The sequence below is a fragment of the Nicotiana sylvestris genome, chromosome 9 (genome assembly GCF_000393655.2).
Source record: "Nicotiana sylvestris chromosome 9, ASM39365v2, whole genome shotgun sequence".
In the NCBI taxonomy this organism is placed as follows: domain Eukaryota; kingdom Viridiplantae; phylum Streptophyta; class Magnoliopsida; order Solanales; family Solanaceae; genus Nicotiana; species Nicotiana sylvestris.
The window spans coordinates 182618508-182629568 of record NC_091065.1 but is presented as its reverse complement, the minus strand read 5'-3'; the positions used below and the strand labels follow the sequence as shown (position 1 = coordinate 182629568).

At 35.1% G+C, this 11061-nt stretch overlaps 1 protein-coding gene across 2 annotated transcripts; it reads left to right on the top strand.

Annotated features, from left to right (window-relative positions):
• The first annotated feature begins 2179 nt into the window (after positions 1 to 2179).
• Positions 2180 to 9454, top strand: LOC104214330 (ADP-ribosylation factor GTPase-activating protein AGD5-like). Of its 2 annotated transcripts, none has more exons than XM_009763981.2 (12): positions 2180 to 2314; positions 4662 to 4720; positions 5014 to 5104; positions 5521 to 5575; positions 5664 to 5754; positions 5886 to 6036; positions 6440 to 6520; positions 6614 to 6794; positions 7210 to 7364; positions 8054 to 8185; positions 8270 to 8328; positions 9108 to 9454. In XM_009763981.2, the coding sequence occupies exons 1-12, from the start codon at positions 2264 to 2266 to the stop codon at positions 9265 to 9267; spliced, it is 1266 nt and encodes a 421-aa protein (XP_009762283.1). In that variant the 5' UTR covers positions 2180 to 2263; the 3' UTR covers positions 9268 to 9454. The 2 variants fall into 2 exon arrangements, with proteins under 2 accessions (XP_009762283.1, XP_070012793.1); XM_070156692.1 differs by lacking the exon at positions 2180 to 2314 and adding an exon at positions 4110 to 4362.
• Positions 9455 to 11061: the final 1607 nt, after the last annotated feature.

Here is an 11061-nt window from a genome sequence, read left to right as displayed (position 1 = left end):
CAACAATGGCATGCCAATTGGAAGAGTTGGTGGAAAGAGTTGGTGTGGATGCTAGGAGGAAGCTTCCTCCTTTGATGTCACCCATGACATCAAGAGGAGGTAGTTTGATGTCACCAATGACATCAAGAGGAGGTCTTTACCTCTATAAATAGATGTACTCCTTCATTTGTAGAAACCATCCCAAAATAATACAATACATTGTAGTGAGTAGAGAGTTAAGAGAGAAATTCTCTTAAGTGTAATTGGGAAATCTCCCCTTCCTTTGTTAATATTAAAAGGGCAATTGTTCTCTGGTGGACGTAAGATTATTTTGATCCGAACCACGTTAAATCTTGTGTTCTTTCTTTTACGTTTCCGCTAACAGTTCAAAATTCTGAAGTTACTATAACAATTACTTACACGAGGTGATGCGAGAATTTTTGTATTAGATTGTGGAATACGTGTCACAATAAAGTTAATTATTGACCTTAATATTACAATCTCTACATAATAGTTTATGCATTATTATTCATCACATAATAGACCCATAATAATAAATGTAAAAATCATATTCTGGTTCCAATCATACTTATTTAGGACTGGCTCATTTTTTTTAGTGTAAATATTTGTTGTACAACTTGCTTCAACCATTGCACAGTCAGACCTCTCTATAATAACATTCCTATATAACAACACTTCACTATAAAAGACAAGGTTTTTTCGGAATCAATTTTTATGTTATGTTATAATATATATTCTTTATAATAACAGTTTTTATAACATCCAAAAATATTCGGAACAAATAAAGCTGTTATAGAAAGATTTGACAGCATAATTCTCTTATAAATGAATTTAAAAAATATGCAAAACCAACGACCACTGTACAAGGAACTCAATCGTGATACCTTTTCATAATCTTGAAAAGCTTCTTTGCAAAGTTCACTTTTCAACTCTTAAATGCATTGAGCCATTGACAAGATTTAATTATTCTATTATAGTTATTTCCTTTCGAAATTAGATAATTATTCTATCTCCATTTTCCTAATAGTTACTTTATCCTTCTAAAAAGAATGAACTTATTACTATTTGGGGAATTAAACAAAGTTTTCTTTTATAATATCCTTTGTAAATAGTTATAAATGTTTAAATTATTAATTATTGTGACTTATGATAATTTTTATGCAGTTTATAAGTATATAAATTTTTATTTTTATAAACTTATACAATTTATATTTGAATTCCCACATTTTTTTATCAATTTGACTCTCATATATTTCAAAAAGGATCAAACAAATTGAAATAGTTAGGCAAATTAGTCTTCTAGCCTATTTGGCCAAGCTTCTCCAAGGCCAAAAATGCTCTCTCTTTTTTTCCTTCAAAAAGTACTTTTTTTTTAAGTTGAAGTTTTTGGCCAAGTTTTTAGGAGAAAAAATAGTTTCTTTCCAAAAATAATGTTTTGACAAGAACTATTTAGAATAATACACTTAGAAGCATTTTTCAAAAGTTTGGTCAAACACTAATTGTTGCTGAGGAGTATTTTTCAAATTAATTAATCGGTATTTTTCAAATTAAATAGTCAAACATAAACTACTTCTCAATAAAAGTACTTTTGATAAAAGTATTTTTGAGAAAAAAACACTTTCTCAATATGTGTTTATGCGTATGTCAAGGCATTATTTTAGAGAAGTATTAATATCATTTAATAATTTTGTCTTAAAATTTAGAATAAATTTTATATAGTTTTTGTCACTTTTGGTGGTCCCAACTCCACTAAGGAAAAATAGAAAAAGAGTTAGCTTATGCATGGAAATTCCAACTAAGAATAACTACCAATGACGGCCTCTACCACGCGGGAATGCACGCAACATTCCAAAACTAAGCCGAAATATAAGATTTTTTATTGGGTATTATCACTTTTAACATGCGCAAAAAATAATTTATTTTTTTATAGTCGAAAAAGTATATAAACTTTATATAATTTTTATATATAATAACATATAGAATATATATATATATATATGCAAAAAAAATATTTTTTAGGCTATGATTTTAAAAGCGGCTATACAATTTTTATTTTATTTTATTACTATTATTCATTAAAAAAAAAAAAAAAAAAAAACGACTCCACTTTCAAATTTTCTTCTCTACTTTCTCTCCTTTCTCTCTTTCATCTTCACGTCCAGTTTGGCATAGATTCTCTCCTACCAGTTCATATATATATCTCCAATATTAGAAATAAATAAAGTAAAGAGAGTTTTAATTATAGCTTTTTTGGAATTCCACTATGAATGAAAAAGCAAGAGTTTCAAAGGAGCTTAATGCTAAACATATGAAGGTACTTTCTTTAGCTTCCTTAATTCCCTTTAAATTTGGTTTTGTTTTATGTTTTAAGAATATTTTTCGTCAGAATTAACCCAAGTTTAGATTTGTCGAGTAAATTTTAATCCATAGTTTAATAGAGCATATATAAGTATGTTCATGACTCAGTATTGTTCTTGGTGTTTTTTTGTTTCTGGGGTTGTTTGATTCTTGAATTATGTATAAAAGACATTATTTCGCTTAATTTTTTATGGGGTTTCAATTAAACAACTTCTCTATGAAATTCTGAAAAAGGATGTAACCGTTATATATTTAAGAATAATTTAACTTTAAAATATCGTTTTACCTTAACTTGTATGCTTTTATAGTCACAACAATTTAAAGCGTATTTAAGACCACAAGTTTTCGGAGGTATATTACTTTCTTTAATGTTGTGCCCAATCAAACTTTCAGGACACTACATAAATTGAAACGGAGGGAGAGACTCAAGTAAATTTAATCCTTAATTTGATAGAACATGCTTATAACACATCATCATTCTTGGTATTTTCTGTTCTGGGGTTGATCCTGATTCTTGAATTATGTTGGTTCGAACAAAAATAGGACTTTTCGAGTTTATGAGATTGCCAAAAATTAAGTTTCTTGCTTAAATTTAATGGGGTTTCAATAAAACAGCTTCTGTATGAAGTTCTGAAGTAAACAAAAAAGTAGAAGAAAAAGATGTGGATTTTGGCCTTCTTCTGGTATTGAATGTGTGTTCATAATTATTCATATTGACTGTTTAATTTGGAGAATTTTCACTTGCTTGTGTGCAAAAAAATTTAGCTTTATTGGTATTTGACTTTACTTGACAAATAGGTGGTTGGTATTTAGATTCATTCCTTGACAGACTGCCATATGTATGTGTCCAACCTGTATTTCAACTGATATTGATTAATACAGGTCTTATTCATTTGATATGTCTGAGGTTGGTTTAGCATTATATACTAACTTCTCTGTCCAACCAACAATATAAATTATAGAATTTTGGGTTCTTTTTCATTTTAGGCTCTAGCAATGAAAGAATTAAAAAAATAAAAATCACTAAGTATATAAGTTCTTGACTACCCTCCCCAGACCCCACTAGTGGGATTTTAGTGGGTCGTTGGGGTAAGGGTAAGGTCTGCGTACACACTACCCTCCCCAGACCCCACTAGTGGGATTTTACTGGTTCATTATTGTTGTTGTTGTATATAAGTTCTTGGAGATTTGATGAGATTTCAATGTATTTGATGTCTACGTTGCGTGGACTCTCAAAAACAGCGGCTGGATCCGACACGCACCCATCGACATTTTCGGAGAGTCCGAGCAATATAGTTTGATGTTAATTAGCCCCTACTTCTGAGTAGTGATTCATGTCAAGTTTGGTGCTATCACCAATAAATGTTACAGTATTAAATTAGTATGTTGTGGCTGTACACAACTGTATAAGTTGAGAAGGTCATTGAGGATTTTCTTTACTTGTTTAACAATAGTAGTGTTAGGTGCAAACGGAACTTCAATCATTTTCAGAATTTTGTCTCTCTTTTTCCTACCCTTTCTAGTGCTCAGCTTTTTGGCCTATGTGAGCTATGAGACTTCAACAAAAGCAGGTTAGGGGAGAAAAGAGAAGAAAATTATATTCACGTAAACAAGAAAAGTTGGGTCTGATAAACATTTTGTCTGAATTATGAATAAGTAACAGGTCTAGTTCACTTAAAATTGAGTATTCAATATATGAACAAAAATCGCCGAAACAGGAAAAGTTGCATTATTACTTGGCTTGATATCAAAAGCATGCATGGAAAATAAGGTATTGCCATTGTTAGTTATATCATACAGAAGCTTTCTGGTAAGGGTAAAGCAGCATTTTGATCGGAAGAAATAAGAGCGAAGGAAAAATTTTCTAGCGAGATGTCATTTATGCAGCATCACTTGGACATTAAAACAACACCTAACTTCTTTACCATTGATCTGAGAGAGTGTGGATTTGTTGACTGCAGTGCTATCAAGTGTTGTTTTGAGCTGCTGTTGCTTTGGGAAAAGGTGGATTTTCCTAGTCACTAAACTAGGCTAGTCCTTTATTAACAACACAGAGAGAGAATTTGAGGCTGAATATTTTTCTGGATACTTGATTGAGCCATTGAGCCGAATTTAATAGCATTCAGACATATTCTTGAATTTGAAATGTGGCTGTATTTGAAAATATTTCTGTTTTTACCTTTCAAGAAGCTAGCAGTTTCTAAATATTTTTTCCATTAAACTTAAAAGAACTAATATTGTTACACTTAAGTTTTACTACCTCTATAAGAAAATGATTCTTTTTTCTTGTATCCTTCTCACAGATACTTGAGGGACTACTTAAATTGCCAGAGAATCGAGAATGTGCCGACTGCAAAAGCAGGTATTCCTTTGAGTATCACTATCCGTAGCTTATTGTGTTGGGCTAAAACAGCCCAAATATACTTTTAATATGGTGTGATATTGTCGTCTTTGGGCTAAGCTAGTATGATCTTTCCCAAAATACCTCACACCACTAAGAGTATCTAACAGCTTATAAGTAGATTCTTTTTCATTTCTACTTTCCATGTGGGACTTTGTTCACACACCCAACATAATGTGAACGAGAAAGACGTAATGATACGCTTAAACTCCATTTTGGTTGCTTGCACTCTATTGACTACTTGTTTTATGCAGAGGTCCAAGATGGGCTAGTGTGAACCTGGGAATCTTCATATGCTTACACTGTTCTGGTGTTCACAGGAGTCTTGGAGTACATATATCAAAGGTCTTGTTTCACAGTTCTTGTACTTCACTTTCCTTCTTTAACTTTTACATATTATCTGCTTCAACTTGGTTTCATCTCGTCACTTGTACGTGTTAGAATGATGATTAATGGTGCTATCTCGTTACCACTGATCATCTTCACGAACTACATTTAACTTTTTCCATTTCTGTTTATTTGCATAATAATGTCACGGGTTTGAGCCTGTGGAAGCAGCCACTAATGCTTGCATTAGGTTAGGTTGTCTATATCACACCCATTTAGATGCGGCCCTTCCCCGGACCCTGTGTGAACGCGGGATGCCTTGTGCACCGGACTGCCCTTTGCCCGTCCGACTCATTTTTAAAATTTTTGATACTCAATATTCCATAAGTTTTCTCATAACATTTCAATGGAACTTATGCATTATCGTGATGCAGGTACGATCTGCTACATTGGACACCTGGCTTCCCGAGCAGGTTGCATTTATACAAAGTGAGCCAACAATATTTTCCTCTGGCTCTTAACTATTTTCAGCAGTCTTTTCTTCTTCTTTAATAACTTGATTTCTTCTTACATTTAGCAATGGGAAATCAGAAATCAAATAGCTATTGGGAAGCCGAGCTGCCTCCCAAATCCGGCAGAGTTGGTATTGAAAATTTTATCAGATCAAAGTATGATATCACAGTTGATTGTTCCGCAAAATTATCTTACTATTATTGTTATCAAGTCATGAGTTTCTTCACCTGAATTTGGAAATATTCCACTTCAAGATCAACTTTATTAACCACTGTAAATTTGCCAGATATGTGGAGAAAAGATGGATACCACGAAAGGGGAATGTGAAAGCATCTCCTCGTGTCAGAGGAGAACATAATTCGGCTAGTAAACAGGGGACTGACGGGGATACAGTGTATATCAAGCGGAATATTGCACCTCCTGAATTACCTAAGCAGGTAAATACGTCGGTTCTGTTGATTTACTGGATTTGTATATATTCGCTCGAAGTATTTAGATGCATTTTATTCCAGTGCATGTTACAGGTCGCCTCCACTGCTTCCTTCATTTTGTAGCTACTGCATTGATCACATACAGGTTGGCTACATGATATGATTTTAATAAGTAAATTATATCGATACTTCTGAATAGTTATGATATAAATAACTTTTATTAGCTAAAATAAAAACAAATTTTGCATTAACATTATATCAATTTAGGACAGATTGTTTGGATATGATGTTTTATTTCGGCTTTTCTAACTCCTCTGTCTGCACATTTAGATGATCCTTTAGAGTCTTTCCGGTACCTTATATCTTGTATCAGTAGATAAAACTCTTTTTTGGTCAATGTTCTGAACAGATTGCCGCTGATCCTAAGCCAAAAGTTGTTCAGAATGCAAAACCAGTAGCCGCTGTGGAAGAAGCAAAGCAAAAGGCTAATGTAACCCCCCGGCTGTCTGAATATCTAAAGTTTTCGACTTTCTCTTCATACTTTAGATTGATACGGAATTTGATGTTTGGATATGGTTAATAGGTTTCTTCTGATTCCCAGCAAAAGGTTCTTCAGAATGTAGTACCGTCAATCTCTCAAGTCGCAAAAGCAAAGCCTGAAGCGAATTTCTCCCCAACTGTATCAACAGCTAGCAACAACTATGCTGCTGACCCAAATGGAAATGGATCTGTTCTAAAGACACATTCGATAGGAGTGCCCCAACGTATGTCTAACTAACTATAATATTTATTTGGACTAACATGAAAATAATTATGCTTCTGCTGCTTATTCCCTATTATCTTTCACCTCGATTTCTTAGTATTTTGTTATTGTTACAGCTTGTTGGTACTGTTTCCTTGTGTCGTTATTATCTTTCTGGCCCTATTTTGTTGATATTGCTTGTTTTTTACTGTTTCTGTTCGTCTTTCTTGAGCCGAGGGTCTTTCGGAAACAGTCTCTCTACCTATCCTCCCCAAACCCCACGTATGGGATTTCACTGGTTTGTTGTTGTTGTTGTTGCTGCTGCTGCTGCTGCTACTTCTTATTCCTGAGAGCTTTTACCTCTTTTAATTTGACTAGAATTGTTGATCTAACATGCTTGAGTTTTTCACCACTGACTTTGTCTACAAATTATGCAGCGGGGGACGCAAAAACAGTAATCGAGCAGAATGCCCGTTCTACTGTTATAGAAAACAAGAACAAATTTGATGCAGGAATTGAGGAACTGATAAAAGATTTTCAATGGAATACCCAGCCTGTCTTAGAAAACCCCTTGCAAAATGTGAAGAATGAGGTAATGGATCTCTTCGGCGAGGTGCTTCCTTTAACATTATCAGTTAGAGTTGAAAATCCGCAAGTTATAACAATCATTATTACTTTATTAGTGCCTCGCGCAGGAATCAGATAGACCAAAATATCACTAGGCTAATACTTAACTGTTCTTCCCCTTTCTAGGCAAGTGCATATGTTAAAAAAACACCATATAACTAGCTTTAGTAAAGTCCGGGAGAAGTAGTTAACATTGATTCTCTAGATTGATTTCCTAAGATTGTGGAAGTTAGTGTTATTATGTGCAGCGCTAATCTAAGTTGCTCGGACTCTTCACTTTTGGTGTCGCACCTGTGTCGACACGACGTGGGTGCGGGATCCGTACCGGATCTAGTCAACCATTTTTGAGTACTTTGAACAAAATCGACGGAGAAATTTGGGGCAGATACAATGATTTCGGAAATTAGAACAAAGCCTAGGGTAAAATTGAAGAAAATGAAATACCTTGTATATTATGTCAGTTCTTTTCCTTTTATCTCCTGCTCGGATTCTCCGCTTGATCAATATTTGCACCCGAGTTCGAGCAACTTAGGCGCTAATAAGGTTAAATGTGTTTTTCTTAAAAGGCCTTTGCCCAATTCTCTGCATGATTTCTCTATACTGATCATATTCATGTAATAGCGCACTGATTGTCCTACTTCTATCCGTTGGCAGCAACAAAAGTCGCTGAATCCACAGCAGCCTCCTCTGGTGCCTACTACAGTAAAGCATTTTAGTTGTCCTCAAACCATGTATCAAGCTTCAAATGGAAACCAGCAATTTTATCAGGTCCATGGAAATAAGCAGGTTGGCCTATTGAATATAATGAGTTTTTTTAAATCCTAAATCAAGAATTCTCTCTTACTTTTATCTTCAACTTTTTTCATTCAGATGGGAAGCGCTCAACATTTACACGCATCTACGCCATCAGCCTATGCTCTAAACCCCAGGTACTCGAAGCATTATGTTGATTTGCTAAGTGTGCATATCGCATTCACCTCTTGTTTAGACCATGTGTATTTACCTTTCTTTAGCTAACTTGGTAAAATTTGGCTCTTGGTTGTTGTATAAAGGTTAAGTTTTATGCACAAGTTAAAACCGCTACCATAAAAAACAACCTAATAACCTTAACAACCACCATTTAAAGCCTAATCTATACTTAAAGCGAGCGATGCCTAATCAACAGCTGAGAGATGATGATAATTTTTTTATTTTTTTTTGGGGGGGCGGGGGGTGGTGGGGGGTGTTTAAAACAGGAAATGAGAGAAGAAAGAAGTACAAAGCTTTTTCCATTAAAAGCAAACTAGTGATATGAGTCAAACATCTCTATAACATCGTCCTGAGCATTTTTTTGTTTGCTATATCGAAATGTTGTTATAGAGAATATATATTATAATAATATGACAATTTTTTTTTTTTGGGAGGGGGGGTTGAGGGTTAAACCTGGAAATGGGAGAAGAAAGAAGTACACAGTTCTTCCCATTACAAGTAGACCAGTGATGTCAGTCAAACCTCTCTTTAATATCTGGATTTTTTTTTACTCCTATAGCGAAGTGTTATTATAGAGAACATATATTATAACATAACATGACAAATTGGTTCCAAAAAGGTTTGGCCGTTATAATGAAGTTTTATTATATATAGAGGACGGCTGTTATAGAGAGATCTGACTGTATTTACTGCTGCTATACGGCGAGGTAATAACCTGTTGTTTTTTCAAATATTGCAGCATGTTTTCTGCAATGCCAGTAGCTCCAATGAATGGAATAACAGCAACAGGAGCTATTAGGCCTTTGCCAAGTTTGCCAGCAGTTTCAGTTGTTCCAATGCAATCAGGATACCATTATGATTTCTCATCGTTAACGCCTGAAATGTTATCAAGACGATAAATTATCATCGAATTAATTAATATCGCTTTTCCATTTATTTAGAATCTGCAAATATTGTAAATGTTAGAACAGTTCCACAGTGACTTCTCCCATTTTTTCTTGGAGGTGTTAAACATTACAGGGAACTAAGCCATGTACCATCAATTATTGGTTGATCCATGTTATAGCAAGTTGTTCTTTTATTATATATACATGGTACAATGTCACGACCCGGATTTCCCACCATCGGGAGTCGTGATGGCGCCTACTCGTGAAAGCTAGGCAAGCCGGGTATTATAGATTCACTAACTCTTTTATTTAGCCCTTTTTAACAGTTTAAAACAACATACGATCAACAGTGAAATATTAACAATAATTAAAGACATGCGGAAGACGTAATCTGATAACTTAGCCAAAAACAAGTACGACAATACCGAGTACATCTCTATCCGGAACTGGTGTCACAATATCACGGACCATCTATGAATACTACAAACAATTGTCTGGAAAGAAAGATACAATCTGTTTCTGAAGTAAATGAAAATAGAATATAAACATGTAAGAGAACGTCGAGGCATGCGGACGCCTGCAGGACTACCTAGAATTCTCCGACTGGACTGAAGGCAGCCACCCAAAGCTATGGTCCAAAAGCTGCCGCTCCGGATCTGCACACAGTGCAGAGTGTAGTATCAGCACAACCAACCCCATGTGCTGGTAAGTGTCTGGCCTAACCCCGGCGAAGTAGTGACGAGGCTAGGACCAGACTACCAAATAAACTTGTGCAGTTATATCATATACAGCGGAAAAATAAAACAGAAATAGACAATTAAAGATGGGAGGGGGACATGTTGCAGAGAAATATCATTTACCGACAGTAATTTAGGAGAAAAGCATAAAGAACAATCTAAAATCTATAGCAAAAGAATAAGGAAGCCGTAACCAATCAATAACCACTTTTATTATTCATTGTTGCGGCGTGCAACCCGATCCAACTCATAAAGACACTGTTGCGGCGTGCAACTCGATCCATATCATAAAACACTGTTGCAGCGTGCAACCCGATCCAATTATAATATTGTTGCGGCGTGCGACCCGATCCGAATATAATATTATTGCGGCATGCAACCCGATCCACATATAATATTGTTGCGGCGTACAACCCGATCCACATATACAGTTTAACACTAATCACAAAGAGAGTCCCCGACAAGGGAACAATAAAGAAACAACACTATCCCGGTAAGGGAATCGACAGTATAAGTAAATACGTCCCGGCAAGGGAAATTAGCTATAACGAAACTTGTTCCAACACCTAACTTCACAAAAGAAACCTCAACCAGCACTACCCAATCATAAGCAATTTCCACGAGAACAATCATAATCCTTGCTCAACACAGAGAATTAACAACTTAGGCATTCATACTACTTATTAAGAATACAACAATTTCAATTTAAGACTCACGGTCATGCTTGACACCAACGTATAGATACTCGTCACCATGCCTATACGTCGTACTCAACAACTAACACATAGCAAATATGACACAACTCCTAATCCCTCAAGCTAAGGTTAGACCAAACACTTACCTCGAACTTCCACGGCCAACTCAAGCCTCAAACACCGCTTTTCCTTTAGAACCCGCCTCCAAACAACTCGAATCTAGTCCAAATTGATTTAACATCAATAAATGCTAAAGAATTCATACCCAATGCTTAATTATAGGTTTTCTATCATTTTTCCCAAAAAGACAAAAATTGACCCCGGGCCCACTTGGTCAAAACTCGAGGTTTGGACCAAAACCCGATCACTCATTC